Raw genomic sequence first — 18,377 nt, forward strand, 5'->3', positions numbered from 1 at the left:
CGACTTTATATGGGATAAACGTATGCCAACCGCTCAACCTAGGTCAAACAATTAGGCCGTCACAGCGTACTTAGGGAGTGCAGTGGCCGCTCTTCCCCTTTATAAACTAGCAACGGTGTTTTTCCACGCCGAGAGGGTTCTCTAGAAAATTATGGGGGTACCTTTATAGGGTTCCATTTTCTTGGCGTCGGTCTGTTGCGGTGAAGTGCGGCCGCCTGTAAGTGCGTCGTCGCCGGCATCACCGCGCATGCGCTGCCAATCACAGAACTGACTAACAAAGCGCGTTTGCCACTTTAGAAATTTTAAAGATTGCGCCCTGAACCCTCTGCTTCTGAGAAAGGGGCGATAACCATTCGGCCACGAATCGAAGCTGGCAAGTTTTAAAGGGACCCTGCAACACGTTTTTCAACTCTTTTTAAAATCTTAAATGCTTGAAGACCGTAGCCACCCAACACACTTAGTACTTATATTAGAGGTCGCAAAGTGCCTCAGCCAAAAATTACTGCTCTATGGCCATCAGATAACTTGTAAACTCGCTCAAAAGATTTTTCTCTCTTTCCCGGTCTCGACGTTCTTCGACCGCTCGAATTACGTCATTAAGGCCATGTAGCGGCTGTTGGCCGGTTTTCCTTCAGTTGCAGCAATGAACGCTTTTCGATAGCAACTTTAAAAATAAAGCCACAAAAACAAAGCAGAAACCGAAGGCGCACCTGGTTCGACGAGCAAATCACGCAGCGCCGCTCCGTGCTGGCGATAACTATAGCTTTCGCAGTGCTCCCAGACGCGAAGGAAAGAGCGAAAGCGTTTATCGGAGGTGTTGCACGGTCCCTTTGATTGCACATCTTATCACTACCTCGGAAAGGTTGTCTGCGCTGATCTACACCACGAGGAAGAAATCCGCCGCAGTATAGGTATAGGCTGGGGTGCATGCGGCAAGCACTCCAAAATGATGAAAAGTAAGCTACCTGTATCACTGAAAATAAGAATACGTATAGGACCAGTGCGTCTGGCCGGTGATGACATATGGAGCTGAAACTTGGCGCCTTACTAACTAACTTGAAAGCAAAGTTAGGTCGGCTCAACGGGCCATGGGACGAAATAAATAAATCAGATCATAGAATAAACTCAAGTAGAGGATATAATAGTTCAAATAACGAAAAAGAAATGGCCTTGGACCAGCCGCAACAGGTGAACCACAGGTGGTGGCAGAGTGGATACCGAGAGGGGGATCTCGAAAAAGGGGAAGGCCAATAACTCGATGTATACGGACGAAGTAGGGAAATTCGCAGGCTAAGAATGGACTCGAGCAGCGTAGGACAGAAGCGTCTGGAGGTCGAGGCTTTTGTCCTGCAGTGGACATAGTAGGCTGTTGATGATCATCATGGTCTTGGGGGTGGGAAAATCACGAGAGAATCACCACGGCGTGTAGATTTCGTCACTACTGAAGATGGGAATACCAGAAATGCACTCCGTTGTGTCTCCAGACCCATGCCCCCCCATGCCTCCATGCACACATATACCGCATATCAACTATGGAGATTGGTCACTGAACTAACTAGTTCACTTTGAAAGTTGTCTGCTCCAGGGCAATGATACACATGGATAGATGGCACATATCCACGCTGTTTTTGTTGCTGTTTTGTTTCGTTTTGTTTTAAACCTACAATTTCAGGACGTACGGCACGACACATTTCCCCTGGAGCAGCGGTACTAAAATGGGGACCTCGTACCTTGAGGGGTCCTTGAAAGCACTTCAGGGGATCCGACAGTGCCTTCGCGACACTCCCTTTTTCTCCTTTTTACCAAAATGTGCCACGAAAAAAAAAAAAAAGATGCGCCCCTCTTCGTCTAACGACAAAGATGGTTGAAACGCGGAACTTTTGAAGTGTGTATTTTAATCGTTGCTGTTTAAACATCTTTTACTTCACCCACGATCATCGTCGTCGTCAGAGAAAGTTAGCTTCCCTGCGGTGCGTTTTGGAGTGGATGGTCGCAATCAGTGAGGGAAAGAATGCTTCGCTTTTCGAAAAAGTGTTTTTGTCGCATTGTATCTACGTTGGACTTGTCCACATAGCTTGTGCTTTAGTTATATTTTAGCACACGTATATGATTTTGCGATAAAGTCGTACACAAAAGGTGGACATAAAATTTAATGTAGGGGTGACTTTAGCTGCAAGAGCAAATTGTTTCACAACGTGGCTCGTATCGACATATTTCGTCCTGGGCTCCCCCATCACTTTTGCAAGCCCAAAAGAGGTCCGCAGCATGTTCGCGGTTGAGAGCCATTGCCATGAAGAATCACCTAGCGGGGCGTAAAAACCTGTTGCTGCAGGTCATACCATGGTGAAGGGATCGTCTGTGAATTTATGGTTTACCGAGAAGAAATTTCTAAAAATATTTGTTCCAGTGCATATTTTAAAAGCAGAGCTATGTAGGATTGATCTTGGTCCGTTGGGGGCAGCAAAAAAAAAAAAAAAAAAACTGTGGTTGATTCTTCTGTCATAAGAATAAGCCCAACACGAAAGTGAAACGTGCAGCGAAATCTGCCGCTGCGCATGATTTGCGGGTCGGTGGCTGTCTTGTGGGTGTGCATGGTGAGCGACGTCCTGCTGGTGGGTCGCTTCGGCAAAGGTGCACTGGCGTCATTGCCGTGGCGGATATGACGTCAGTGAAATCTTGGGGTACCGCGGCGTAAAACACTTTCGTGATAAAATATAAAACCCGGAAATGAACAACCCTAAGTATAACGTACTCTTTAGTGCTAAAGGTTGCTTCCCCGCAAGAAGACCCTGTGTGCAGAAGTGCACCCTTTACAGGCCGCCGGCTTCGTTGTACTGGCGTCATTTCCGCGACGGATATGACGTCAGTGAAGCCTTCGTGTATCCCGGAATAAAACACTTTCGTGTTAAACAAATACCAAGAAAAAAAGAACTCCCCCGCAAGAGGCGCCCACACGACCTTCTCCCAGTGGCTTGACTCGGTCGTCAGCAAGTGACCCGCCGCGGTGGCTCAGTAGCTAAGGCGTTGCGCGGCTGAGCACGAAGACGCGGGTTCGATTCCCGGCCGCGGCGGCCGCTTTTCTGATGGAGGCGAAAAGCGAAAACGCCCGTGTGTACGAGATTTCGGTGCACGTTAAAGATCCCCATGTGGTCTACATTAATCCGGAGCCCTCCACTACGGCGCGCCTCGTCGCCTGCGTTGCGTCGGCGCGTTAAACCCTACAATCAATCGACTCGGTCGGCATTTACAGCGTCTTGGTGGCCGTTAATATCCAAGGTGACAGTCTTGGGTTGCCGCTCGCGAAACGAGGAGCGCCCATAGACTTGCTCTTTCTCCTGCCTCCCTCCTGGTATCCGCTGTCAGTGTGGAGAGAAGCTAGGTCAACCGCCAGCTCTGATGTTTCTCCAGCCTTGCACCACTTGTGCAAACTACGTTAATTTTTTTGTTGTAGTTTTGATTTTGGCGTGCAGGTACATGTCAGTCGCGGGTGAGAATGGGGCTATAGCACGCTACATAGCGCTAGTTTTGAGAAAGTCGGTGTCAAAAAAAAAAAAAAGTCTTCAAACTCACTCTGTGTTGTAGGCTGTACGGAAAGTTTATGCTGCGTTCAAATTTCCTTCAGTAAAAGTTGGTTCAAGCAAAGCTGGAAGTTGAGCAATCCTTTCTTTGTTGTAGCAGCGTCCTAGCAACCGTGCATGGGTAACCGCTAGGGCATTTCTCAATGCCGGAATTTGCTCTCTAGCATTTCTGCTATTCGTTTCGTGTACGTGCACGCAAAATATTTATTTATTTATTTATTTATTTATTTATTTATTTATTTATTTATTTATTTATTTATTTATTTATTTATTTATTTATTTATTTATTTATTTATTTATTTATTTATTTATTTATTCACACTGTTAGCCCGTGAGGGGCGATACAGGGTGAAAAAAAAACAACGCTGGGATATGCAGCCGAAAAAATAGGTAACACTTCAAAAACAGGCACTTCGAAAGCACATACATTGAAGAAAAAAAGCACACATCGACATTTGGCAACACAGTTCTTCATGCGCGAAACACTGATCGACAATACTCATAATAATGTCAAATATAGTCCCGCCCGTTACACGGAGACAGTGCTGCCAACGTGCAAGACTACGAAAAAAAGAAAACACTTCCAGGTATTCATCGATAGTCACACGTTTAAGTGTACATTTACAGTATCCGTATGCAGAGACCTTACCTAATTTTCAAGATTCACAGACAGGTTTTAAAACAACTCGAGGCTCGCACTTACACTAAGGAGGAAAGTACAGTGAAATTCCGTCCGTTCTGGGGAACAGAGGACTGGAAGGTGAATTTTAAGACTGTTAAGTTTCTATTGAAAAATGGTTTAACACAGATCTTTCGGATTGACTTAGGGTTCCTGCAATTTATGATTCCTTGTGGCAAAAGGTTTCATTCTTCTATTGTTTTAGGAACGAAAGAGTATTTGTAAGCATTTATACGTGTCATTATCGGCATAAATTGACCTTGATGACTACTTCTTACTATTCGCGAGGACCGCGGCTTTAAGTACAGCTCTGAGCTAAAATTAAAGTACTTATGGTGCATTAGATAAAGAAACTTTAGTCGTGCCACTAGTGTCAATATCAGTAAGGAGAGGAACAATTCAATTTTTATGTTTTCTTGTCTGTTCCTTCATGGCCCAAGCGTGTAATTTGTACACTCTGACCATCACAAATGCTTAGTTTCTTTACCAAGCGTTAGTACAACACGCGAACATCGTTGTGGACTCGCGGGTGGGACAACAAGCAAATAATAAATCTATTATCTGGAAAGGTGTCAAGGTCATTGCGCCGCATCTACCTTTCGTGCAATCGTCCGCTGGTTCTTTTTATTTATTTAACTGCGTGAGCTTAGTCGCAAAGAGAGAGAATACCAAACTATCGGTGGAGGAAGATAATTCCGCACAGTGTAAGTATCGATCCCACAAGGGGTCTTAGAAATTGGCGCCGACACCTGGCACCACCGCTGCCAATTGTCAGTGACTCGGTCCGAAGGCTACTTCAGGGCGCGCCGATTCATGACAGATGAGGCGAAAGAGAGAGAGAAAAAAAACGAGCAGTCGTGAGAACAGACCCCACGGACGCGAAGGAGAACACCTTGCTTGCTCGTGAAGGCGTTGTCCGGTCGATCGACACGAATCGATGCGCGAAACCACGTGGTAAGTTCTGCCGGCGGCATACCGTCTGTGCTGATCACCGCGCAGACTAATAAGCGAACAAACCAAGTGTTATTCGGCTCGGGCGCAGCCGTGCGCGTGTCGTACGCGACCGGTGCCTGTTGAATTCATAAAGTGTTTTCTGTGAGCGGACGTGTGAGTTGAAATGATGCATGAGGAACGCCACTGTCTCAGAGCAACGCATGAATCACTGAGCGAGTTAAAGACAGTGCGCTAATAAAGCTGAAGCTCGCGTGTTCGATTACCGCTAGCGGCGACCGTTTTTGTGACAAAGGCGAGAAACAAGAACGCCCCTTGTATGAGATTTCAGGTCACGTTTAAGATGCTAAGGTCTCGTATATTAATCCATGGCAGGCCTCCACGATGCCTTTCATACCCTGAGTGTAGCTGATGCGCGTGTGACCCCAATTCGAACTGAAACTATCGAAGCTGAATTTCTTGAAACCTTAATTTTTTTTTTGCGGCTGGTGATTGGACAACGTATACGTAGCACGCACCCTCCTTGCAGCAACCTTTATATCGAAAAATAAGAGATAACGCAAAATAATTTTCTTATTTCTTAGTTTTTCAAAATTTATTCCGACCAATTATCTCCATTTACGTTATTATAACGATCACATTTGGAACTTTCGCGAAATAAATACAGGGCGTTCGCCACGGTTCGCCATTTTCGTAATTTTTAATATACTTTTTTTAAATTTTTAGTTTTTTTAAATTCCGTCCGACCGGTAATCGCCGTTTACGCCATTATAGCGATTACAGGTGGAAATTCTGGGATATCTGCATTTTTGTGGAAATGCAGGGCGTTACAGGGTCCTGGCTGTCGGGGTACTCGGCAAAGAATGCGCATTAAAACAATACCGGCCTTCGGAATATTTTCGCGGGCCCAGTTTCGAAAACTAAGCAGAACAGCTCATGAAACAATGCACCACGCCCTTCAGCAGCTTCTATCACGGAAGTTTGCGTGCGTCTACGACAGGGAAACAGACTAGTTTTGTAAATGTTTTCATGGGCGCAGTATTGTCCTTGAAACTTTAATATATATGCAACGGTCTGGGGAGTTGATGAAACGCAGTGTAGACAGATTTCATTTGCATATTTACAGGTTTGCCAGTTAGTAACCCTATAGGGTTAGTTATCACTGGTTAGGGGGAAGATGGCACTCTTCCTGCGGCAATAGTTCGGCAGTTATTAAAAGACGCATTTGCGAAACACAATCTAGTGAGAGCGCCTTATATGATCCAAACGTCGTCTTTGTAGGTGTTGTGTTTAGGCCTGAATATAAGCGTTGATGAACGAGTGTTCGACCTGGTACCTAGGGTGCCACTTCCGTTTTCAATAAAATAATGTTTGTCGGGTCGAGAGCGTGATCACGCGAACCTTCGCGGTCTTTGCCGGGTGATAGAGGTAGCTCATTATACTACACAAACACTGCACCTGCATGCGCCGTTTATACCCGTAGGGGGTAACCGTTAACGGAGCGATGGTGCGTCTGCTTCCACATAAACAATAGTAGGTTCTGTACAAAAATGTAGAAGAGCATAGCTTTTGTACTTTTGCAGGTCGTTTAACACGTACTGTAGGGTTTCTTCTGTAGACATGTCAATTTTACAGCGAAACAGTATATGGCTCACTCCAGGGATTTCTTCGAGTTGTGGTCCATCAGAAGAATACGCCTTGCAGTAAAACCAACTTCATCGCGAATGTTCTGTAGCTCTGAAACTAATCTAAATATCCTGAAAAAAAAAAAAAAAAAAGGTTGGCTGACGATTACGATACTCCCTAATGCAAAATTTGTGCGCATGGCGAACTGCAGTCTTCTGGGTGACGCCGCATACCTGCTGCGTATCACGAAGTGGTCGCTGCATCATTGAACGCAGAAATGCGCTCGATATCTTCTGGCGTTGTCTCGTAGCGCGTCGACGGTTGGGACCATGGGTGCATTCCAATTTCCCCTTTAGACGGCTTCGTTGCCGTCTTCGCGGACAGTCCGCCATGATAAGCCCCGTACAAATTCGAACGAGGCCGTCAACGAGGACTGCTGCGAGGAGACAGCATCGCAGGCAGTAACGATGCAGGCTACCTTCCTGTCTAAACCAGAGCTCTTCGATGTAAGGAGTTGCAAAACTCGCTTCAAAAAAAATTCCCCGCATTTCCCCGAGGGGAAGAATGTGAAAGTGCGAATGCACGAGTTGAATTTGCGCGGTTCGGTAATGGTCGCGAAAGAGAGATCACACACACACACACAACTACAAAGAAAGAAAGATGCATTTATTCACAGACACCTATTTGTGTTGTCGTTGTACTTGATTGCTAGAGCGGATCTCAGCTTTGAAATTTCATGTCAGTACTCCTTTAAGCGGGTGCATTAGCCCTTCTCACGCCCGATTCTTGGCCAATCCCCCACGTGGGTATGTGCCATGTCAGCGGCCAGGCAGCGCGCGCCCATCTCCCCCCGTTGCCAAGGAAGACGAGGAGCGTGCGCACCCGCAGCTGTTGCTATGCGGACGGCGGCGGACGCTTCAGGCTCGCTTAAGAAGTGCATTCGCACTTAAAACGACCCGCACCTTGACCCCCCCCCCCACACACACACACACACACTTTGGATCGTGCGTATGGTGGCGCCACCGCGGCCACCGCATGCACTATCCAAAAATCATACCAATTATTAAAACTGACAATTTAACGTTAAAATTTGGTTTAAAGGTGCTTAATTCTTTATTTTTGCGCTTTCGCAAGTTATTCATTGCGATCTTAACTCCGGTTTTTAGGTTGTGATTGTTTCTGCGTCCGCGCAACTGCCTCGACTAATTAGCGCTTGTGCGGGTGCTCCGGCACAACATAGGTTCGACCTAAAGCATTAAATTTGCAGTTATCGTTTGGCCTACAGCACATTGTATGCCAAAACTAATCCAGCAGCCGATCAAGCGGCTCTAAATAATCCTTTTCAGCTTCAATAAAGCCGTCGAAGCGACTTATTTATTTTTTTGTCGCCAGAAGACCGAAGATGACGCGCAGCAGACGACAGTGCGCAAGCGACGGTTTACCCAACGGTAGCATTTCTTTTTACTACTCTTGCTTCGTATGTATATAAAACACTTGCAAAGTTGAACACATTGGGCTCAACAAGCTTACGTAAGCACTCAAATACCATTTTCGCCCAGGTCGCCGAGCGGCGAAGCACGCTGTATAGTTTATTTTGTCACCAACAGATGGCGCCACTGTAAAACAAGATCCAAAACAGTGGACCGATCGTAGGGTCATTTTTTGATGCATGGGGCCTATGGGGAGTTTCGCAACTCCTATATCAAGTTAATCAAGTAACTCTGGTCTAAACTACTAAGCGACGCCAGCGCCACCTTTTTGAGTACTAATGTTGTGTAAAAGTAACCTCGTATTTTATTTGAATATTGAGTATAGTTTACTAGTGGTGAAGATGCTTTTGTTGAGTTTTTAGATTGCATAATGTTTGCAATAATAGCGGTAATATTATTTACGAAACGTGCGGCTTGCGTTTTTCAACACGCCTGCCACAAAGTTGTCTGCGTCGGTGACCGCTGCGCCGTACCGATTCTGCTTCCTTTAAACTTCTAATGATCCTGCTTCGTAACCTGTCTAACAAGCTGTCCGCGAATTGGAACGCAGCCCATGTCTCGCGCCTTTCGCCGTACTTTCATCCTCCGCTTTACAACTCGCTCTATCTTCGATGGTCTCTTTGTTCTCCCGGTTATCTCGTGGCGCGTCGTCGACACGGGAGAGAATGTCTCGCCCCGTCTCGGCATACCGCCCTCCCTCTCACACTTTCGCCATTCTTTCCCCCTCCGATTTCCTACTCGTTCTACCTCGTTCGTCTTCGGTGTCCGGTGTCCCCTTCATCCGCTCGGTTACAACGAGGGACGACGGTGCCGTGAAACCGCAGGAGCGGGTGCTTAAGTACTGTGCACTATACATTGTAGTGCAATTGGCCTCTGAGGTGACTCCACCATTACACCGAGTTTCATTTGCCTGTCACAGCTAGTTAACCGTGTAGTTGTAAACAATAATTCAGGGTCGCCATCTGGCGTCAATACACGGGTTTCTACAGGAGGGGTATGGTCACAGAAAACAGCTGTAACTCGTGTATTATCGGATATATCCCGAAATAAATTGTATAACTCTGTGCTGCTCAAGCGACTACATAAGCGTAAAAAGTTTTATCTCAGCAGGCATCAAGCAGGCGTCTCTCCTGAACCATTCCAGCCGCATTACAAAGCAGGCGTTGGGCCTGCTAGGATAAATGTGCAGTTCCTTCAAGTTTCATTAGGCTAGCTGATTCAGAAGAATGTTAAATCGGACATTGCCTCTTCAACTCGTTGGGAATGCGCACTGGCCAATACGCTCGTAAACAACTGTTGCCAAACTGGAATTGAAAGCGCCGTTGTTATTCAGTTAAATAAACCGTTCATCGTTATTTTAAAAGCTTCGTTATTCAACATTCTGAGCAGGATTCTCATTCGATTGGCACTTTAATCGTTTAAATGATTTTAATCGTTTTTTTTTCTACCAGCATCCTCGGTCTCCTCCTCCCAGTTTGCTGTATGTCACTGTCTAAGCTCTGACACAAAGCCATATTTGTGTGAAACCTCGGCGAAAATTGGCGTGATGCCAAATGAGCGTTAAAGGAGGAAGGGCGGGTGAATATAATTAAACTCGGGTTAATATAATTAAGCGCACTGCTAACGCATATACCCCACAGTATCGATGGGGACGACCATCCTAAAATCACCGTGCGTCGAGATAACACTATGGGCTAAGGGAGCATGCGCACTAAATCTAGTGGGAAAGAAGTTCTTCGCTGCCCCTACTTAACCACTGGAAGAAGGTGGTGGGTACTTATAGGTGCCCAATAGGGGAAACGCCCCCAGTTACAAACTCACTACTAGCAATACAATGCAAATCGCATCCTCCGAAGGGGCTTTTGGGCCTAATTTTTTTTTCTTTATCTAAAGGACGGAAGCCGCCGGAGTTCGAAGCGATGATCTCCTTTTTCCGCTCGTTTATTTCCGCGAGATGGTGGTGCCAAAGGGATTTCCTGAAATAATACGCAGTTCTTGGCCTTGAATCCAATAGCTCCGGAATATTTTGTTTACCCCGCTCGGACAGAAGGACCTGCGAAATTATGCGCAAGTTTATTCTATAGCGTCTAGCCTCGCCTCTGTTCACTGATAGCTTTAACAACGTTGCGATATAATTGCACTCTAAAATTCCCAAATGGGTAATACTATGGGTGGTTAGGATACGATCAGAGTCTCTTATTGTTTGTTCCTTTTTAAACAAACGTAACGAATATATGAGCTCATACAGTAACAGCTTAACTGACAGGAAAATCTACGCCATTTTATCGCTCTGGAATGTTGGAGTGGTCAAAACAATTGACTGCAACACAGATTCTTGTACTTCCGGCATTCAGCTGTCTTTGCGTAATCTAGCGCGATCTACTTCAATGCCCCGAAGTAGACTCTGACCGTGTCCAACACTTGTTTGATGAGTTTGCTTCAGCGCTTTTCATATGTGTCTTGCTGAGTACATTTCACCGCAGCAGGATTTGATGTCTTAGAACGTCGGGTCGTCTGAGAACCGTATACAAGGTAGGCGACAATACTCGTCGTCGTTATAGCTGTCATAATGAAAATAATGCGCATTTAAAATGAGGGCAAGACGTAAGGACGTGGGCCAGCGCGGAATCTCCCTACCTACCATGAATTCGATAGTTTGTTAGGCTTTTTTGTTTTATTGCAGTTGTAGCTTTCTTGCTTTTGTTTGTTTTACTGCGAAGCAGCGCCAGCCAAGGGTTCTGCTGCGACCGTCAACGAACCTGGACCCGAATAGAGTAACGGAGCGGGAGCCCATCGTCTTACCTACTAAGCTACGCCCACATGAGGAGACGGGGAGACATACGGTACACTCAACGAGCACAGCGGTGGGTCTACCACCTGCGCACATTCAAAGCCCTCGTGTGATGTGCAAACCGCATAATGTGGGATAACGGCGTTCACGTGGTTTGGATTAGCGGCGAACGGAACAGTGTCTAGGGGGAGAGCGGGAAGGGCACTCTGTGGCGGCGACGCATGAAACAAGAGTGAGGGGGAGGCAGTGAGAGAGATTACGTCATAGCTGCGCGTGCCGCGCCCTCCTTTTTACCCGTCGCCAGACCCTCCTGTCGGTTTTCTTTCTGCCGTCGCTGCTGCGTTCGGTCGTCTCTGGTTTCACTCTTTGTAGAGCCACGTGTGTGATTTCAAATGACGTCGCATGGGCAATCGTTGTCGGCAGGGCCGTACCCAGAGGGGGGGTTTGGGGGTTCGAACCCCTCCCGAAATCTTTTCCAGGCAGCGCGTAAGCAATACTTACTGTTGCTTTCGGCAAAACTACCCCCTTCCCGAAACCCATCCGAAAAAAATTTCTGGCTACGGCCTTGGTTGTCGGTGTCGTTTACAGCTTCGCAATCCAACCACCTTCACAGCGTGGATTGCAGCCAATTTTTTGTAGCCTAAAATAATGAACCCGTTGCATTGTCTAGAGGAATTGGCCATGGCATTGTTGTTTTAGTTGCCCTAGAATACGTGGTACAAAAATGTGGTATGACTACTGCAACTGCCTTGCGTTTGATAGGTGTGTAGGGTGTGGTTTGTTGAGCTATTCATTTTACGAGAATAGCTTTCAGTAGATGCGCTTAAGCGGTTTGCTTTATCAAACTGGCTTTTACTGGAGCAGCTGAAGACAATGTGCTTTATTAGGTTGAAGCGCACCTAGGAAAAGGCTTTTTGCACTGTCCTCTGTTCGGGTGTCATCGCAACGTTCTGCTAAGGAACAGGAACATCGCTGGAGATCACTCAAGTACGACGTTGAAATACTAAAAAAAAAGATATCAAAACTTGATTACGAACGCTACTGGATTTAGGCGAGAACGGCTGTTATTTGGTTTTTAGCTGGTACGTTCGAGATTGAAATGATTGTTTTGCGTGAGAACGATCGACGCAAGATATCGCTGAAAAAGAAATATTGAGCTTATTCGCCGATCCGCTACTCGAGTATACGGTTGATACAGTACTGTTAAATCATACTGTGTAAAAAAGTTTGCGGACGTCTAAATAAACATGTAATATAATGTCTGGTGGGAAAAGTACCGGGGAAAATTATAAAACAAACGGTATTTCAAACAAGCCAGGGAAATTATGTAACTAAACATTTAAACCCTTTCTCCATGTGCTTGTAGAATAAATTTTAATGGTTAGAAAAAAGTTTACAGCTGATTACAGTGTTCGATATTTCAGCTGGGGACTGAAAAAGTCGCTGAGAAAGCACACCTAGACTGTATCAACGCCGCGGCAAACGCCGCAAATGCAGCCGGTATTCCCTGAGGCACGTAGCGAGGGCCTGCCTCATTAACACTCGCCGAGTTCGCGCCATCGCAGAGCATTCCCGGTGGCGAACCCCATTACAAGCATGCAGCTCGTGATCTCTATAATAACGTGGTCAGTGGCGTTCTATGCGGCGAGCTAGAGAACGTTCTCTGTCCTATGCAGAACTTCTCTAGACATATGCACGCTTGCCCTCTCCTTTTCGGCGGCTCGGTACAGCTAGGCGATATTGCGCGTGTGGAGCAAGCGAGCTACAATGTGAGCGCCGTTGAACGGGGCTCTGTGAAAATGAACCACGACGTGAAAAGCAGGGTCAAGTTTTCGCTTTCTCTGTATGACGACATACACGGCCAGATTCTTTGCGCTCGCTGCAACATTGCGCCTGTTTTTTTTTTTTTTCGGGCAAAACTGCAGGTGCGCCCAGGGATATTCACATGCAGTAAGTAACTCTCGATACAGGGAACTTCAAGGGAACGAAAAAATTAGTTCCGTTTAACAGGAGTTCTGTTTACGAAATAGATGTGAAAGTGCAAATTTATGTGCGTACACACTCTTAATACTATTTCATGGAACTCTGAGCCCTAAAAGGTGAATGTAGCTGATGGTTTTTCAGGAAGCAAGAAAACTACAAGAGGTTTAGGTACAGCATTCACAAAGTTGATTTGGCAACAATGAGTCGCTATGCACTACAAAATGCATCAATTATTTTTGTTCGAGTCCTTGCAACTGCGTCTTCACGGAGGCTAGAGGTCTCAATTGAGACCTCTAGTTAACTGCGCGAGTGCTTACGAGCCACCTAATTTAAAAGACGACGACGAGGTAATGAAGCGCGAATAGCACCACGATGGCACGAACGAGGCGGCAGGAGCTGAGCCCTGTAGCCTCGGCGTCTCGAATCGAGACCGAACGACTGGAACAAGAGCTGTGATGTTGCATTCTTTGTGCTTACACGGCTGACCACTAACGAGACGAAGCTTACGAGACCAACGAGGCTAAAAAAGAACATGGAGGGAGAAAAAAAGAAACAAAAACAAAACAACCGGAACCGTAAAAAGCTGATTCTCGTGCCACTGGGTTTCACAAGGAGTTTCATTTCTGGTTCCGTTTACACGGTGACGCGGAAATTTTAGTTCCGATTACCGAGAGTTTTTTTTTTTTACGTTATCTGAATGCAAAACCAATTAACTTACAGGCTAATGTTCCGTTAAAGCGGCAATTCCGTTTAAGCGATTTCTGTTTATCGATATTCTACTGTATTAGTAACGGGATAAGCAATGAAATAATGTCAGGAACGGCTCAGATCAAAAAATGCTGCCAGCAGTGCCGCCTACGCGAAGGACGATAGATAGCTTCGCGTGACTAGCTTTGGCCGACAAATGGAGCAGCGCTGGTGGTCGAAACGAGAATCCTGGTTTGAACAATAAGAGTTGAAGCTTGCGGGGTTGGTTCATGGAAACATAGTTTCTCGGTGCCCCGCAACGCGTTCACACTATTTCGCCAACTCCTTTTCCGAGGATTGGCTGCATCAGTTCTTATAACACCAGATCAGTTCTTATCATGTTCTTATCTTGTGAGCTGATCAGTTCATAAAATCAGTTCTTGTAATCACCAGAGACTTCACTGGACAAGTGGTGCCGCCTAGTTAGGTACCGTGTGAAAATTCATCGGTTACTGTATTTAACTTCTTCGTCAAGGCCCTAGTCAAAACAAACACTGCGGAGTTTTGAAAGCTTTAAGTTCATGTAATCTTAAATACCACTTGAAGTGGCCGTGCTTCCCCACTGAGGTACACTGGATAAGGATTTCAGCGCCTGAGCTTCGGCGTGCTGGCTTCGTACCATGCCATGGTGAGCGCATTTATATGAGGGCTCAATATGAAAATGTGTGCGCGCTGAATTGCTGTTGCAGGGCGAAGAAACTTTGGCAAGCTAGTACCCGTGCTACACGAGCGTTTAGAAGGCCTTTGAGTTGAATGCCATTTGACTCAAAGGACACCTTTGAGCTGCTACACGACGTTTTTCAAAGGCCTTTGGTTGAAGTGCCATTTGAGTCAAAAGAGCACCACCAGCGTCCATGGAGGTTCTCAAAGGCCTTTGAAAAGTGAACGGTCGTACTCTCGGGAGCGGTTCCTGCATGCCGTAATTACAAATGGTCGTACTCTCGAGAGCAGTTTCTGGATGCCGTAATTACAAAAACAATTATTTACTAGGAAAAATTGGGTTTTAAGGCGCACAAGCTTCACAATTTCTCACTTGTTTTTCTTTTCCATCACTCGCTGTGCGATCACAAAGTATATAGCTTGGTACTCTCAAGACAAGCGCTGCAAAAAAAAAGGAAAAAATCTGGTGGTCATCGCATGTTTTCTGCGGGCTTGTGGACTATTATCAATTGGATCGTTATTAACAGTTTTTTAACATTAAAGTGTTTTATTCCGGGATACACCAAGATTTCACTGACGTCATATCTGTCACGGAAATGACGCCAATACAACAAGCAAGCGGCCTGTAAAGGGTGCACCCCTGCACACAGGGTCTTGTTGCGGGGAAGGAAAGTTTAGTATGAAAGAGTATGTTATGTTTGTTTTCAGGTTTTATATTTTAACACGAACGTGTTTTATGTCGGGGTACACCAAGATTTCACTGACGTCATATCCGTCACGGAAATTACACCAGTACAACGAAGCAAGCGGCCTGTAAAGGGTGCACCCCTGCACACAGGGTCTTCTTGCGGGGAAGCAACCTTTAGTACTAAAGAGGATGTTGTACTTAGGATTGTTTGTTTTCGGGTTTTATATTTTAACATGAACGTGTTTTATGTCGGGGTACACCAAGATTTCACTGACGTCATATCCGTCACAGAAACGACGCCAGTACGCCTTCGCCGAAGCGACCCGCCAGCAGGACTTCGCTCGCCAAGCACACCCACAAGACAGCCGCCGACCCGCAAATCATGCTCAGCTGCAGATTTCGCTGCACATTTCACTTTCGTGTTTTACCGATTCCTATGACAGGTGAATCAACCATAGTTTTAGTTTTTTGCTCATTTTAACTATAAAATTAACTTTTTTGCCAACAACGAAACTCGGGAGCAGTGGCGACACCAAAACGTGGCGGTTGAACGCGAAACAATTCCACTGCCTTCGAGAATTGGGGTGTAGATAGGCGGAACTCCTTCCAGCTCGAATGGCATTTGAATTTCGAAGGTCGTTTGACTGAAATGCCCCTTCAAACGCTCGTGTAGCACAGTTATAATACCCCTGCAACACGGACGTTTCGAAGACCTTTGAACCGAATGTCGTTTGGCGGAAATGACACCTTTGAGCTGCTACAAGGCGTTTTTCAATGGCATTTGGTTAAAATGCCGTTTGAGTCAAAGGGGCACCGCCAACGACCTTTGAGGCACAGAAAGGCCTTTGAAACGTGAACGCTCGTACTATAGGGCGCAGTTTCCGCATGCGTTATTTAAAAAAATATATTTACGAGTAAAATTTTATTTTTAGAGTGCATGGTCTTAACAATTTTTCACTTATTTTTGTTTTCTGTCACTCGGTCTACAATTACATGGTAACGGTACTCTCAACACCGGCACCCACTGTGCAAAAAAATACTACCTCCTTTGTGGTTGTTTGGTGCGTGTTTGTAGGTTATTATCAATTGTATCACTAATAATTGTGTTTTTTGGCCTAGTTTAACTATAAAATTACATTTTTTCTCAGGTTAAGAGAACGAAACTGGGCAGCAGTAGCGACACCAAAACATGGCAGGTGAGTGCGGAAACTTTCAACCGCCATTGAAAATTGTCGTGCAGATAGGCGGAACTCCTTCAATCCAGTTCAGATGACATTTGAAATTTCGAAGGTCATTCGACTCAAATGTCCTTTCAAAAGCTGCGACAGAAGCTACGGCAGAGGCCATCATCCTGCAGTGGACATCAACAGGTGATGTAGATGAGGAAGTTAATCCACAGATACGGCAAATCGTAGACGTTACATTCATACGACGGGCTAACCGGATTGTAACAGGCGGCAGTCCTCTCGACCCTATATATATACTCCTACCTAGGCTAACAGTTTCAAAGCATACAAATAAGTTCGTTGACGGTAAATGGGGTATGCGATCACGTTCGTGGTTGTGTCCATACGTGCCACCGGACAAACAGCGGGCAGCTTATAACCCTGTGGACTCTAGCTCCATGTACACCTACTGGGGAAACAATGCGGAAGGATATGCCATCCATGATGCCTCGGCGTCTGACCATGTGAACGCCGCGAGTACCATTCTCTGCAGCAGTTGTTGTTTAGCTGATGGATGCGACAAACCAAAACACTCGTCTGTACGAGACTTTGGCGCACGTTAGACCCCCAGGTGGTCTCCATTAACCCGCAGCCCTCCACTGTACACGCCACGTTTCGCAGCCCAGGTGCAGATTCGCTGCTTAAAACACCAGTTTGAACTTCAGTCTAGAGTTATGCGTGCTTTATTGGTGTCTTTATAATGGTTAACTAAGAGGGCAATAGATATCGTGCGCAAGGAGACAGACTCACCCGTGGGGTAGCTGGCGAAACTTCTCGTATCCAGCCGCCACGTAGCGCTCGTTGCCGCGCAGGTCCTCGATTGACGCCACTCGGTGTCCCTGACGCGGAGTGTAGAGGCTGCGGATGGCTCCGAAGCTGGGCCGTATCCGCTCGGTGAGCTTCTCGAGCAGCGACTCGAGGCTTCGGTAGTGCCTCTGGTTCACCAGCGTCCTCAGCGGCTCAAAGTACTCGTCGCCGTTGAGGAACATGTACACCCATCGCGAGTCCGTCTTCTCGGCCGCGGCCACCCGTGGCAGGCGATGGTTGTCACCGTCTTCGTCACTGCTGGCAGCTGCCATTTGACTCCCAATGGACCCGTCCCCCTCGAACCTACCTTCGCTGTCACTTAAACGTCCCCGTCTCCTGACTGTCGCAACAGCTAGGAAATGCGTAGTGTGGCCCCACCGGGCCCCCGGCTAACTGGAGGACGCTCGGGACAGCCGTCGTCGGTGATCTTGCCCAATCCTCCACCGCACACGTTTCATTACTCACGGAGTCCAATACACTGGGACACGCATCGCCCGATCCTCTCCGAAAAAAAAAAGAACTTTTGTCTTTGATGTCGCAAGCACAGGTGCTATCAGCCTCCGTGACACGTTTCGAAAGCGGTTGTCGGCATGACAGCGAACTTTCAGCTGTCGCCTGCCGGTGCGGTGACCGTCGTTTGCGGGAGCCCGCCGAACCTCGATAGTGTCAGCCGCGGGCCGTTCGCCGAAACTCTTTACCGGCGCTGGGTCCGGCGAGCGGCGGCCAGTGGTCTCCTAGGAAACAGAGAGGTAGAGGGAAATACCGCTCACAGCGTGTCTTTCAAAGGAGGGAATGCGGGAGGGAGAGAGAAAGGAGAACGTTGGGGAACGCAGGGCTGAGTTGAGAGCGCACCTTTTCGCGCACCGTTGCCCTCACCCTCCCCGCGCATACTTTACCTTTTTCCTCGTCTCCCTCTCTCTTTCCCTCGTGGTTCCGGCCGCGGTTCGCGAACATAGAGCATAGTAGTTCGGCAGGCGAAACTGCAACGCTTGGATGCTCTGAGCGTAGCGGGGAAACGGGTTGGTGCGGTTTTTCCAACCGGGGACTCCGCACCACTGACTTTGTTTTCTGAGAAAGTTGTGCCGGCATGGGGCGGGCGGGACCCGGTGATTTCGCGGGTCTATCAAATTGCATGTTCTCGGAAAGAGGGC

The 18,377-nt window shown here is 46.8% G+C and overlaps 1 protein-coding gene across 1 annotated transcript in view; it reads right to left on the minus strand.

Annotated features, from left to right (window-relative positions):
• Nucleotides 1-17,741, minus strand: part of LOC144174929 (uncharacterized) — a 56,205-nt gene extending 38,464 nt beyond the window's left edge. Inside the window, exon 1 of the mRNA XM_077703916.1 lies at nucleotides 17,170-17,741. Within this exon, the coding sequence (XP_077560042.1) occupies nucleotides 17,170-17,498 (329 nt within the window). The 5' untranslated portion in view covers nucleotides 17,499-17,741. The remainder of the gene's footprint in view (nucleotides 1-17,169) is intronic.
• Nucleotides 17,742-18,377: the final 636 nt, after the last annotated feature.

This window comes from Haemaphysalis longicornis, unplaced genomic scaffold (genome assembly GCF_048455015.1).
Source record: "Haemaphysalis longicornis isolate Haplotype H1 unplaced genomic scaffold, Haemaphysalis longicornis Haplotype H1 scaffold_3, whole genome shotgun sequence".
NCBI lineage: Eukaryota > Metazoa > Arthropoda > Arachnida > Ixodida > Ixodidae > Haemaphysalis > Haemaphysalis longicornis.